Source organism: Rhynchophorus ferrugineus, unplaced genomic scaffold (assembly GCF_030347505.1).
Source record: "Rhynchophorus ferrugineus isolate W39M unplaced genomic scaffold, kcgeb_rfMv2 rfM3, whole genome shotgun sequence".
Taxonomy (NCBI): Eukaryota; Metazoa; Arthropoda; class Insecta; order Coleoptera; family Curculionidae; genus Rhynchophorus; species Rhynchophorus ferrugineus.
In genome coordinates this window covers 67,068,872-67,084,766 of record NW_027472582.1, presented here as the reverse complement: position 1 = coordinate 67,084,766, position 15,895 = coordinate 67,068,872, and the positions used below count along the sequence as shown (strand labels likewise).

Sequence of the window (15,895 nt, the reverse complement as noted above, 5' to 3'; positions counted from 1 at the left end):
CGGAAGAATTTTTCATTGGAGCTACAATAGTGTGTCCTTGATAATTCTTGCAATATATAACAGAACATTTCACGTGGGACACAAGATAAAGTAAAAAGCAATAGCTATCTGCAAGGGCGAGATCGAAGAATGAAATAAATAAGCAAAGAACAATTCAATGTCCTTTGTTTATTTATGTATGTTTATTACTTATTGTACCAGTTTAATGATTTATGTAAAGAAATTATTCTTTAATCAGCCTAGTATGTTTATTGCTTTTGTAATATATATATTTAGGTGACAAATATGGATAAAAGATAAGGACTATATGAATACTTAAATGACGTAATGAAAATATTCAGGAGTTAAAAGGAACCTAACTATATAATTTGCATAGATAGAACACATAGGACAAATAGAAGAAGTCATGAATTATTAACAGTACATTCGTAAACATTTTAAAGCTTTGATAAATATTAAGGTGTTTAATGGTTAATGCAATAAGTTATGTGACTATATGACATTTTATTATTTGAACCTTGTATCAATTATTTTGATTATTTACTTTATAGACCTAAATTTTAGAAAATCAATAGTTAATTTAATGATTCCAAATTGTAAAAATTCTCTGTTTCAATATACACACATGTGATACTTCATTTCTTATTCCATACTAATGTGTATAACATAAATGTAAAGAAAGATGATGTATACTTATATTTAATACTCTGAAGTTGTTACAGTTCCGACAATAATCTTACTGTTACATTGTTGTAATGTCCAGTGGCGTAGTAATTTAAACTTATTAATATTTTATTGATTATTGAAAGTTAAGGGAAGTTAGATTTAATTAAATACAATTTTTTAAAAAATGTTAGTGAATGTTAGTTCTTGAGATAGTTTACAAATATTTTAATACTATTCTGATTAATGTTATGTATCAAATCCAATTCTGATCTTATATTAAAAATACTGTGACAAGTTTTTGAAATATATTACTTTTAAATTGGTCCTATTACACGAGAAACATGATTCATTTAATTTAATACTTTGTGGAGAATTTCGGCAACAGGGCGATCACCGTATTGATATAACCAAATTTTCATACGTTTCCAAAACGTTCGAATTTTTTTGCGTATGGGTTTTTGTCACGTCGCGAGTTCTCCCTAATTGAAAGACGTATCGTATTGCGGGAGTATTAATCTCGAGATAGAGATTCACCGCGCCCGCCCACCGTTAAATAATAAAGTAATAGTAGTTAGTATATTCAAATAAAGCGAACATCCTTTTTCCATGACAACATGCCATGCAGGCCCGGTCTCCCGGTGGCGGCAGCCGAAGAGTTGACAGTAATGGAAATAAACGAGAGGCGGCGGGCAATTTTCTAGATTAAACGTCAGGGAGAGGCGGCTGTGCTCCTGCTGATGCCGATCTCCTGCCGTCCAAGAGCCAGGCCGAGCCGATTCCGGCAGGACGCGGGCGGCTGCAGGGCGCGTGTGTCAGTCCGGCCGGCACGGCGGACCGGGGCATGACTTGTTAAATTTTCATCTCCAGAGACATTTTTTCAATTACCGCTCCGGTAATTATCGGAATTGCGAAAAGGTATCGCCCTAAAAAGCGAGACAAACAACGACGGAGTACTTTTTAATTCTCTTCCTGTCTGTTGTTCAACAGGCTTTCAATCTTGCGATATTGTTAATTTCGTTTTTACTATTCGTACACAACAAAATAAATGAACAACTCTACAGATGTACCAGCCATATCGGAGAGACTGTACTGTTTTTTCTAACAGATGTCGCTAGGTTTAAATAAGCAATCTTATAATTTGGCACATACATTTTATTCAATATTGGTATCAAGCTTCAAAGCTACACATGTTATATTTTGCGAAAATGACACGTCCTAGTCGTCCTAGATTTATACATCTTTTAAAATGTCAAACTTCACGCCTAAAAAAGTACATTTTTTTTATTCAATCAAAATAAAAATCATTAACAAAAAAAAAGAAAAGTTTTGGTTTCGAAAATGTAAAAGTGACAATTTGAAGTGGCTCTGGTAGACCGACAAAGTTTTAAGATGCGAATATTTATTATGAGAATAAGAGTTATGTAAACAAAGTGTATTTATTGTTTGTCAAATATCAATGCATTTTTTATTGTTTAATATGTTTATTTATGTGTCTGAAAATGTATTTTCTTTTGCGTATGCAAATAATCTACAAATAGACACATTTAGATAAGCTTTAATACAAAATATTATGTGTGAAAGCTACAGAAAATATTACTGAAACAACACATTGAAATATTAAAATATTACACTACTGCCAGAATTTTTAGGGTCAAAGAAGAGGAAGCCTATTCTACAATAAAAGAAGTTAAAGTAGATGTACAACCAGAAAGTGTATCGGGGCCAGTTCTCTACCTACTCTACACATGTAAAATACCCGAAGTGGAAAATTTCTATATTTGCTGACTCCATTTGTTGATAATACCGCGATTCTTGCGATTGGAGATAATAGCGAAAAAATCACATGAAAAATTACAATAAGTGATAATACAAATAATGGGACCCAAACCTACAGTCCACTTATAATTAGATCTCACAAGCACCAATAACAACAACTATTACTATCATGCCCCAAAAGTATCTCGAGTTGAATCTTAGCAATAGTATCACAATAATCAGTACATAATAAATGGCTATTAAACAAGCTACTATAAAAACCTATATGGACATACAACAAAACCTGATTGATTACTTCTACATAGACCTTACCAGATACCGACTGCCATTCAGGAAATCAAGAAAATAACAAGGATACCTGACTTTATTCTTATATAACCAAGTGTTACAAATAGTATTAAAAAAAAGCCAATAAAAATGTCAATATCAAAGTATTACAAATCTTGGATAACAGGACACTAAAACAAAAGAATCAAAACGTTTGATCTTGTGTATTGTAGTGAGGTGAATTTAATAAAAAAACAGCGGTGTTAGCGCATAAAGTTAAATTCTAGGTTAGTTGTTAACGACTAGTAACAACGTAATAACTAAATCATAAAAAAATAAATAAACAAATGTGTGAAACGAAAACTTGAACAAATATTGCACAAGATAAAATAAATGTACTACGAAGAGAACATGCATACTCTGGCTCTCATTAAATCGAGTACGAAATACTAGTAAAAAGTAGTTGACATAAGAGGAGTACCGAGGATGCATAGAATTGAACAAAATACATCGATATTTCAACATCAATCTCTGAGAATTTATTTTTATATTAGTTTTCCTCTCTCTACAAAAATTAAGAAATCGAGGTACAGAAAGTTGTGTATCATCTCACCTGCCGTGCCAACATTGAGAAACCCGAGGGACGAGTATCAGGAATATAATGGTCGACAGAGAACAAATAACTAGCAACGCCACTTATAACAAAAGAGAATATCGATCAAATCGTAGAGGTATATTCTCATCAGTTTAGAGAGGTTGATTCTCACCTGACATTACATAGAAATCCCATCGTAAATTATTCACAAACCGAATCATCATTTTGTATACAGTCACATTCCAATAAGAATTATTCGAACCTTTTAACAGTTATCTATCTTCCACAAACCTTCATCAGTTGGTACCACTTTGTATCATTTATTTATATCATTTTAATCTTACATATCTTATTTTGTAACTTAATTATTTGTAATAATAAGTTTCTCATAAACAAATTACGTCTTTGCGCATTTATTTACGTAAAGAAGAGAGAAGATAGACTTGCATCTTTTAATTCAATGTGTATCCTCTCCTATATCTCAACATGGTGCTTGCATACTCTATTCGTGAAAATGTAAAAACTATTAACGGACACATTATTAAACATTTCCAAGTCTCTTCATGTTAACACTAACTTGCCTTGAATTGTATATGTTATGAATGATGATAATTATATAAATGATTCACTATAAAAAAACTGAATCAAATCAATCTAGTGTTTAAATATGGAATATAATTTTACAGAATTAACAGGCCAATTGAAAAGTCTCCGGCCTGACACTACTTTACTAAAATTAAATCCATATGTATTTTAGTTAGCCCTAACCGTCAAAAGATGCGTTTATAAATTTGGCAACTATCGGATCATTAGTTTGTGAATTATATCATTTTGAGTGAAACAACTTTTGTTATTCTGAAAAAAATGGATAAAGGGGAATTTCGCATGTTGATAAAATATTTCTTTTTGAAAGGAAAAAATACAGTTGAAGCATAAACTTGGTTTGATACCGAGTTTCCGGACACTGCCCCAGGAAAATCAACCATCAAGGATTGGTATGCTAAGTTTAGACAAGGTGAAATGAGCACCGAAGACGATGAACGCAGTGGACGCCCAAAAGAGGTTGTTATCGACGAAAACATTTAAAAATGATTTTGAATGACCATAAATTGAAACTGAATGAAATAGCAAACACTCTAAAGATATTAACTGAACGTGTACATCATATTATTTACGAACATTTGGGTATGAGAAAGCTCTGTGCAAAGTGCGTGCCGCGCGAGCTCACTTTTGACCAAAAGACGAGTTGATCATTCACAGCAGTCTTTGAAGATGATCAAGCGTAATAAACCCAAGCTTTTGCGTCGATGTGTGACAATGAATGAAACATGGCTCCATCGTTTCACTCCGAAGTCCAATCGACGACAGTCATCCGAGTGGGCTGTACACGATGAACCTGCTCCAAAGCATGGGAAAACGCAAAAGTCAGCTGGCAAGGTTATGGCATCTGTATTTTGAAAGGAAGGACCATAAACAGCAACATAGCGTTATTGGACCGTTTGAAAGACGAAATCGTTGGAAAACAGCCGCATTTGAAGAAAAAGGAAGTGCTGCTTCACCAAAACAATGCACCGTGTCAAAAATCTATGGATTGGACTTCGAATTGCTCCCTCATCCACCACATTCTCCAGACCTGGCCCCCAGCGACTATTTCCTGTTCTCAGATCTCAAAAGAATGCTCGCTGGGAAGAAATGTTCGTCGAATGAAGAGGCGATCGCCGAAACTGAGGCCTATTTTGAAGCAAAGGACAAATCGTACTACAAAAATGGTATCGAAAAATTTGGGAGGTCGCTATAATCACTGTATCACCCTTCAAGGGAATTATGTTGAATAAAAGAAACTAATTTTGCCAAAAAAATGTGTTTTACCATGGTAGACCGGGGACTTTTTAATTGACCTGTTAAATTTTATGCAATAAATATTTTGATCTCACTCACCGTTATTAACAGGTTTGATATCGACCCCATTTGACGAATGATGGCTGGAGAGACTACTGGTATTGGAGTTTGGTGTTGTGCTCACGCTGGAATGGGGAGATCCAGGCTTCACGTCCTTTTGCATCACCTGTCCACTCTTCGCCGTCGTACCAGCGCTTTCCGCTTTGATCGATGGCGGATTCGGACTCTCGGCGCTGCTGCCCGTCTGGTTTTGATTGGAGGCCTTCTGTTGGGCGAGACGTTCTTGTTTCCGGAACTTTGCCCGTCTGTTTTGGAACCAAACCTAAAATATTATAAGACTGATTATTGAATATGCTTTAATTAGTTATGTGTAAACTGTACTGATGTAATATTTGGTGTCACGTAGAGAAATTTAATAGTTTTATAATAAATAAACAATAAAATAGATTTGAGTTTATTTGTTCGTTCTTTGTCACATAAAATCTGTAAAAAAAACTGAAAATTGTAGTTCTAGCTTCTTGAAAGAAACTGAAAGAAACTTGAACTGAACTGACAATGTGAAAAACTGTAAGCATACCGAGTGGCATATGACTTTCAAACTTTCTGTCGGTGCAAAAAGCAGTTACATATGATGAGTGATAACCCAAGGCCTAATGTCAAATCGGCACATAATTATGGCTGATATAAAGTGCCTTAAGTGTTAGCCTTAAGGTTTCTCTTAAATTCCGACTACATTCCGACCATTTGAACTAAAACTGTTTTGTTAATTTTTTCCATATCTGTTTAACTCCTATTATTCATTGTGTTTTCCCTTGCTTTACGTATGTTCCTCTCTATAAACGACAGTATTGATTTAATAGACCATATTTTTATTTACTTATAGGTACCATAGCTATTGTTAATCTGTTGAACTCTAAAATATATTATGCAATTGAACAGCGTGTGCAATTATTATTTAGCCTTCGATTAACATGTTCTCACAATAGACAAATGTAGAAATATTATACTCTATTAATGAGTATTATGGATTAATTTTATTCAAGCACTTTCTATGTTAGTTAGTTTTTTATGACATAATATGTTATCATCAGCAAGTTCTGCTTAACAAGCGTGATAAAGCAATTTATTCGAGCAAAATTATTTAAAAAATTGGGAAGTTTGAGGAACACCCTACAATATAGGTATCAAAGTGGTTTAGAAGTTTCAACAGATGAGAAAAATGATAATTCCTTTATGAGTCATTAGAAAATGATATAACTCCTAATGTACTGGAACCAATGCTTTATCTACTCTACACTTGTGATATACCACAAACGGAGAATATTACGATGGCTACATTTACTAATGATACTGCGATTATAGCTGTCGGAGACAATAGTGAAAAAGCCTCACGAAAATTACAACAGGCAAGTGACAATATAAATAATTGGACACAAGCTTGTAAAATAAGAATTAATGAAAGTAAATCTGCACATGTGCAGTTCGATTATAAACAGACCGCACGAACACCAATAACATTAAATAATACTATCATTCCATGAAGCAACAACGCTAAATATCTCGGAAATAATCTAGATGCAAAACTTCGCTGGAAGGAACATATAAAGAAGAAAATAAAAAAAATGGAATTGAAATATAGGAAAATGTACTGGCTAATTGGAAGAAAATCGCAATTATCAGTACATAATAAATTGCTACTATATAAGCTAATACTGAAACCTATAAGGACATACGGAGTCCAATTATGGGGATGTTCTGCAAAGAGTAACATAAATAAAATACAAATTTTTCAGAACAAAGTCCTGAGAGGTATTGTAGGCGCGCCCAAATACTATATGACTTATTACCTACATCGATACCTTCAGATACCCACAGTCAGTCAAGAAATCAAGATAACTGCAAGGGGGCCTGAAGAAAGACTCCATTCTCATGAGAATATTGAAATATTGCAGCTTTTGGATACCATCAGAACAGGACACAGACTCAAAAGAATCAAACCATCTGATCTTGTGTACTGTTGTGTAGTCAGGTGCATATAATAAAAAATACAGCGGTGGCATGTATAAACATTATTTCACCAGAGACTGAGATAGGGCCGATGGGTCCTCCTAGTTATATACCTAGATTTAAGTTACCATAAAGACAAATTGTGTTTACACCAAACCAAATATTGTTCTAGCCAATAAATTTTAATCATTATTTATAGACCTCATTTATTACTAGCAACGAACGTACCAGCTGTGAGTATATCTTCAATAGCGACATACACGCATTTCGAACATACAAATTTAAAGTGATCGGTGTAATTTAACGTCGAAAATCTCTCTTTCCGGACATTTACCGATGGTTCAAATTATACGATGCTCAAACGCCCGAGCCAAAACAATTACGATCGGTTTTTTTTTTATTTACAACTGAGTGGCATTTTTCCAATGACACTTATTCTTCAGCCAAATGAGACACATTTTCAGTCTCAGGTAATTTGAACAACTGGTTAAATGGTTTTAATCACTGAACGTGATTTAAATCAAATATAATCAGTCACGCCACATTTAGTACTGATGATTAAGTACGTAAAAAAATCAAAATTTCAATTTACAAACTGTAAGATATTTTCAAACATCTAATAAGAGTTTGTTTTATCAATTTTACTTAACTTATATTCCAAATCAATGCAAGTATTCAGAATAATTAATTACTATAATATAAAAACACTAAGATATATTTTTCAGCTATCTACCAGAAAAAAAACGAAATTTCTTTTTCCCCAACCTTATGACATATCAAAACTATTTGAAATAATTGAAATTAATTATATTTTATTTGAAGAACAAAAACTACTATCCGTTTCAATGAAACCACGAGTAAAAAAGGGAAAAAGGTAAAAAATGACACGCTGCCCGACGTTATTTACACAACAATTTGCAATAATTGCGCCATCCCGCTGGCAGCCGATAAATAAAAGCAGAATTGATTAAGCTGATTGCCTCCCGTAGGTCCCTTTTAGGATAAATAAAAGCTGGAATAAAATTGCCGTGTCAAGCTAGTTTTTTTTGTGTCCAAAAAAAATCAGACTACAGTTTCGGACTAGAATGTTATAACTTCTACATTTTGGCTATTACTAATGGATAATAGTCACCAATTTTTAAATTAATTTCGGTTATTTTTTACATTATCAATCATTTTTAGCTACGCGTGTTAGTGGTGTATTACAGATACCACACTGGGACAAGAGTAGCACCACTAACTTTTTAAATATGATTTTTGTTTTCATAAATACATTGTTTCACGACAGTGCTGCCTCAGTGATCAGTCAAGTTATAGGTTATATATATATATATATATATATATATATATATATATATATATATATATACGTTTTTTTAATTAATTACATTTTATAATAGATATGCTTAATAAAATCTTAAGTTACAAATTAATTTATTACTACTATTTTGTTGTACCTGAATCAGTACATTAGCAATAAAATACAGCAAATACATCAGTTTTCCAAAGTAATAAATGAAGAGAAAGCAGAAAAGTTTATCTGGAGAACTCAAAACATTAGAATCATACAAAAAAAATACAAAAAAATTAATGAAGGCGCATCCTATCTCCCAACTGAATTTGTCACGTTATAAACTATTGTACTATAGTAATAAGTAATCAAAAAACACACAATCATACAATTTCTGACGCCATAAACATTTCAGAAGATTTTAATAGCTGATTACATGTGAAAAACTTATCCTTAAGATAACGGTTCACAGTTAATAATTCAAACACGTTTGTTGATATCAATCAAATCAAATAGACAAAATGGTAAATAGTTATGGATACCAAAATATAGCAGAAACCACACCTAAACAAAGAACAAATACAAACAATCCAGTTCCTATGAAAAACAGCAATAAAATTATGTGCTAGGCATTACCTACGTTGAGTGTCATGAAAATAGAAAACAAAAATACCAATTGTATCAACTTATGGTTGAACTTTTTCTCTTCTCTTTCTTTTCTCAGTCTAAAAAATATTAAAACTTCAAAAAAACTCCTTGCCCTATTACTCAAAAGTGGCGGCTTATTATGATTACGATAGGAAATAGAATAAAATCCTACTGTCCTATCCTAACTGTCCTACGTACAACTATCCAACTTACGACAACAACCAATCCGAATAAGACTAGGTGTTTTTTAAATCGCCTGAGAGTTCGTCAGTAAGATTAATGCTCAGGGATATAATTGATGCCATAAACATTTTCAGAAGATTTTAATTGCTGATTACATGTGAAATAATTATAATTATAATTATCCGTTAAATATTAGGTTCATTGGTTCAGGCATGAAGCCGCATCAAGGGCATCGTTTCAAAAATTATTCACAGCTTTCTGTCATTCACCACAAATCACACGATTACAAGCACGTAATCGACAATTTGTTACAAAATTACCACAAGATTGACGCTAGATTGTATCTCAAAATATATTTTCTGCATTCTCATCCTGATTTTTCCCACAAAACTTGGACGACATGAGTGACGAGCAAGCAGAGCGGCTATACCAAGATATAGCGAAAATTAAAATGTTACATTAACGATATTGGTACGAAGGCATTATGAGCTATTACTGTTAGGCTTTAATGCGTGAAAAAGATCCCAAGCAGTATAGAAAAGCTCAATTCAAACCTCTGCTCATTTCTGACTTAAACATTTTAATCCAATAATGGCCATAAATAGTCAAAAACAGTAAAATAGTGGTATATTTTGAAACCTAGACCAATTTAATGAAAAAAACGGACTGCTGATTTATATTCATCCCCTAATTTGCCCTATAAACAGCTTTTGGTTTGGTTAGAAAAGTTAGCAAAAATATATGAACTGAGTAAAATACATTTTAGACAGAAGAATGTTGTAGATTTTTTAAAATCTTCCTAAGATCTAAAGCAGTGAAGTTTTTGATCGTGGAAACATATATTACCTATAAAAAGTAGGACAACCACTAACACATATCATAATCAAATCTTGTAAGCTGTAAATAATCAATAATTAATAACAGAGCAAAAGACGTTGTATATTTCAGTAGTAATTCAGGATTTAAAAAGGTTCCAGGGAGAACCAGATGGAAAACAAAAAATTATTGATAATAGTATAAAGAATTGTCAAAGTATTGTTTATTCTAGAAAACAAATAGTATAAACAACATTATTGTAATCATGTTTTTTTAAACAATATTTTCCATATGAAATAATATTTCGAGTTTTTTTCTAAAATGTTTTATTCGAGTACAAAGCGATATTAATAGAATGTGTTTTTATTACAACGCGCAAAAAAAATCAGATCAAGTTCATGCGTTTCAAACCTTGACTCAAATCAGCGGTATCCAAAATATCGACATATTTACTTACTGACGGTATGCACTATCCGAACTGATTAATTTTTTGTCGAACTGTCGATATTTACCGGCCTAAAACACAATGATCATGTCGAATTATGGTAGAGTTGTTTAGAGCGAGCCTACAACCAAACAAAACCATTTATTTTGGCTCTTTAAATTCAAAACATTCCGGCCCTCTGCGGGAGGGTCATCCAAACACGCGTACGTTCAGTGGTTAGTGGTTCGTGTAACTTTACCCTTTTGATCACTGTCGGATTATTGGAACTGCAGTGTTTAGATCGTTAATCCGATGAATCGACTGTTTATAAAAGTTTTTTCGACAAAATCTAGTTAGTGCACAGTATTTTGTTTAAAAGATAAAAACACTGGGTTTTTGATTTCTTAATATAATTTTAAACTGAAAAATAAATATCAAAAAAACAAAACACAATGTTGTAATGTTTTTTAATTAGAGTAGTTTATGGCTATGGGTCTTTGGGCACCTTCAATCCACATATTGTAACCTTACAGCTACAGCTGCGATTCTTTTGGCCGAACACCACTTAACTACACTTGTAACCGCAGAGCGATTACCAATCCAATTTCAACCTGTCTTCTTTTCCTAATAATTAATGTGATACCCATTAATTGAATGAATTCAAAAGAAAATAGCGAGCCGGCTTGGTGGCGCAGTGGTAAACGCGGCAGGTCTTCCTACTGTTACGATAGCCACGGATTCGAATCCTGCTGGGATGTGGTCCTAAATGTATGCTTGTGATTGTTCTAGGCAAGAGTGTAAAATTCGACAAGGAAAAGAATGCCAGTAATGCCAGTAACCAGGCTGGATAAGACCGGATGTTTTCTAGGTTGATTTCTAAAGTTGGTCACTGGCCAGTCGGTAGGTTTAATGCCGAGGACCGTGGTTCGAAGCCTACGTTAAACTGTAGGTCCAGTCCAGATAAACCGCTAGTTGGTAAAAGGAGACTTACATTAAACTTTTATTTATTTATAAACCATAAAGATCAAAGAATATTTGCAGCTTTGAATAAGTACTTCTGAAAACTATAAAAGAGGTGATTAAATCAAGTATTATATCGCAGCATTCTTGAAAGTGATTGATTGGCAACGTTTGATGAATGAATCACTACGATAAAATGAAACGCCAATTATTTAAACCCATTTTACTTTTACTGTAATTGTTCAGCTCTCGAAATGATTTAAATTTATATTTATTACTTTTTAATATTTTTGCAATACGATTTAAACTATTAGAAGCTTGAATTATTGTTTTTTTAATTGCAAAATTTAATAAAACTCCATTAGTAACCTAATAACTTTAAAAGAATTATAGATCTCGCAAAAACGGCATATAAATTAAGGATATTTGAGATTACATGGATTTTCCATATTATTCAGAAAATTGTTGATATGTTAAAGAAGCACTTGGTGATGGTTTCGGCGAGTGAGATGAGTTTTTTCAATTATTTTTAGTAACATAGTATGTATATATATATATATATATATAAATATATATATATATATATATATATATATATATATATATATATATTGAGATAATAGTATTTTCATTTGGTTCAAATCAAAATATTATGGGCGAAGATATAGTAACACGAGATATGTGAGATGGGATGATTTCCAGGGCTTTTTATTCACCGATCATCGGAAATAAGAAGACATACATTGCTTTAAATCTTTCTGAGGTAACTCTACCAGGCATTTTATTATATTTTATCAATGGATAAAAATTATTCGATCGCTATTAGTTAAGCTATAACCTCATAAAAGTAGATTTCCAAGGTTTTTGCAATATGTAAATTTGCAATTGCAAATATCATGAATGCTCAGTGAAAAAATTCAATAAAGATTGCAAAAGCTAAACAGAAAAATATAACATTGAAAAAGTTGCAACATCAATGCTCCTGTATCTATGAAGAATAACAGACCATATTAGTATAGTGCCAATAAATGTGAAGGCCAAAATTACCTTCAAACTACACACGAAGACATATCAGACGTTCCGTAAACCTACATCTAAAAGCGTAATAAGACTACACAGGATGTAAGTGTTTGAATGACTGGAACGATAATAAAGAACATGTATAAAATAACTACAATAGGTGAGATATGGACAAAAGGTCCAGTCAGCTTTGCTTATTTGCTAGATGAATACAGATTTCAAAAAGTTTAACAACATAATAATTAATTAAAATTAAGTGTGATTTTAAAAGTTTGTATAAAGTAATAAATATTATTTTTATGACATATTGTTAAAATAATGTTCTATTAAATATAATGCATAGTATCGGCTCTAGCTTCAGATGAATAAGCTCGATTTTCAACGAAGAAACACAACAAATTTTTTCGTTAGACAAACACATCAATCAATGTTCAGTTACCAGTTTATTGCTGGCTGACCATCTTTTCACATATTTTAGACATTTGTCTAATTTTACCCAATTTTATTGATTCCATCCTTCACTACTACACTTCCTCTTAAACTACTGCTTAATAAACACAAAAGTTGATTTACTCAACAGATTAAAAGTATCTAGCCAATAAATATTAATAGTTGATACATTTATCAACACTCTCACTTTTGTAAGTTCTACGTCAAAAGTTATGATAACTAATTACATCAAAATTTTGCCAAAGATGAATATTTCAAGTTACTATAAACAACACAAATTTTACACACGATCAAAGTACAGAATGTTCCGCAGAAGCTTTGTTATGTTTCAGAATGCCAAATGTCCAATGAAATTATCAGGTGGTATGTACAAGTACTTAGTGCCAATGTGTGTGTGCGTGTGTTATATCGCGCGTCTGATACAGTCTGGTCGTTCGGAGGAACAAGACAGTATATTTATGTTAAATTAAAAGATTTGATAAGTGCCATGTCTAGACATAGAGGCTTATGTATATTCAAGTATGCGAGTGTTGTGATGGCATTTTAAACAATGCTGATGACTGATGAATGACTTTTTATCATTATGTAGGGAATTCAGTTCATAAATACACTCTTGTTGAAAATTCATATGAAAAATGACAAAAATTTGCTCGCATCCAAATTAAAGAATGTTCCAAAGAAGGTTATGTTTTAGAAGGCCAGCTTTCCAGTGAAAACATTAGATGCTGTCTACCATAACTTAGTGCTGCTAAAGCCAGAAATGTAAATAGCAACCCTCTTCTTAGAATAGCTTTAAAGTGTTCTCCATATAACTTTACATGTATCAATCTTCGAAGAGCCTTTATAATACAATAATAAATACTTGTGGTGCTTAGCTCATATTTTAATAATACCAAATAATAGCGTCCTAATAAATTCCCATATACATTATACGAATTCAGGTGGATCGAAATAATAGAAATTGCCGAAAATTTCTCATCACAAATAAATTTATACGCCGTGAAGTTAGCCAAATAACGAGTTTCCGCTCTCTATGACTCTTTGTTCGGTTTAAATCCAGCAATTCTAATCATAATAATTTTAATCTTTCCCCCCAAGAAGAAGAAAATTTCAAAACCTATTTTAACTTCCGACGGTTTCTATATTTAATTAACAAAATTTTAATTAAATACGGGGCCTCTCTCTCTCTCTCTTTCCAGTAAATTGATTAAAATTCTCCTTGGGTTCTGTTTTTCGGTATCATCTTCACGGCGTGGAGTAGACGGAAGAACGGCTCGACGTAATTTATAACACTTTTCATTCTTTAGATTTGCAACCCTACTTATCGGGATTAACTAATGAAATGGTATGATTTACGAAATTTTTATTGAAAGCGCGAATCGGTGTGAGATGGAACCGTTTAAATTTGCGAGTTGAAATGCATTTTTTAACTTAAAATGTTAACATTTTATACAGTTGTTACTGTTGCCTTCTGATAATGCTATCAGAACAATTTTTGTTTTGTTTAAAATATGAGGTTGATCAATATTAGTAAACAGTAAATTTCGCTTTTTGTCATGTTTTTCTTAGTAAATGTATGCATTCACACTCTCGACAGTAAAGAAACTAATTTTAATGAAAATATACTTTTTTCTGATGATTGCTGACACCAAACTTTTGACAATGAGTACTCCAAGACTAACTACCATTGCCCATTTTGGCCTGTTGTATCATAAATCATCCACCACCACTCACCATAAACACCTTTGACTTTGAAAATATTTTTCTTAGATTTGGAGAACGCCTAGTAACAGGAATTAAAAAAAAATCTATATTGTAACTACTAAACAGGTGAGGAAATTGAGAATCAACATTTGATTATATGAATCACTACCATAAAATGAAATTCTACCTTTTTTCAAAATTGTCCCGCTGGCGATAAGCCTTAAATTTACATTTATTCTTTTTCTATACTGTTATATTGTATAATATGATCGAAAACCCTTGAACTGTTAAAACATTGATCTACTACAATGCTATTGAAACAATTTTTGCTTTACTTAAAATTTTAGGTTGATGAAATATCAGGAAAAGGTAAATATTGATTTTTTCATGTTTTTCATAGGAAACTTATTAATTCACACACAAACACAATTTATGGACGAGTATCCGCTGCATGTTTGCAATTTTTGAAGTCAAAAAAGCATATTTTAACTAAAATAACGTGTTTCTGATGCTTGCTGGTACCAAGAGTAACTACCAGTCAAATTGAACATTTTCACACTTTGATGTGTTCGTGAATTAGCCAACTCTATTCACGCTAAACATTTTTGACTTTGGTAAGTATTTTCTTCGGTTTTGGTTAATATTTTCTGTCTTACACCTCTGAGAATTTATTAACCGTTAAATTGTAAAGGCACTTTTCTGTATTCATTATCTGTTTTCTGAAAATTATCGTCAGGATGTCCTCCGGACCGCTGATAATACTCACATAAAAATAATTGTACACTTCCCGCATTTTCAAAACACACTAACTTCTGGCTGAGTTAAAGAGTGACACTACTGCCTATTTCGAATTAAGGGTTACAGTGCAACAAAAAACAGTAATACAACGCTACCAAAAATCAAGTTCTCCAATGCTTATCGCTACATAATCAACGAAGAACTGCACGATGATTTAAATGAATCTACTAAATCACAGCGACGTGGAACCAATCAACAGCTTCTAGACAATATGCAGGATATCAGAAAATTGAAACGAATCAGACACGTGTTGTCTTACTTATAGAGTATCTCTCAAGACGTCTTCCTTTTAATTTTAGCTAAGTAGTTAGTCTGTTAGTAAGAAAAAAGAAATTACTTTATCCTCAAACTTTAGCAGAACAAATTTATACAATAACTATAGCAGCCGGCT

General features: G+C 32.4%; 1 protein-coding gene across 2 annotated transcripts in view; it reads right to left on the bottom strand.

The window, feature by feature from the left end:
• Positions 1-15,895, bottom strand: part of LOC143192737 (uncharacterized) — a 103,224-nt gene that overhangs the window by 12,477 nt on the left and 74,852 nt on the right. The window contains exons 1-2 of one of the 2 annotated variants that reach the window (XR_013004871.1): positions 7,051-7,188; positions 5,390-5,525 (exon numbers count right to left, since the gene is read on the bottom strand). Coding sequence is in view for 1 of the 2 variants with exons in the window: in XM_076398263.1 (XP_076254378.1) it covers positions 5,243-5,525 (283 nt within the window). In the remaining variant the exon portion in view is untranslated. Of the gene's footprint in view, positions 1-5,242; positions 5,526-7,050; positions 7,189-15,895 lie in introns of those variants that run through there. The other variant, XM_076398263.1, reaches the window with a different exon arrangement.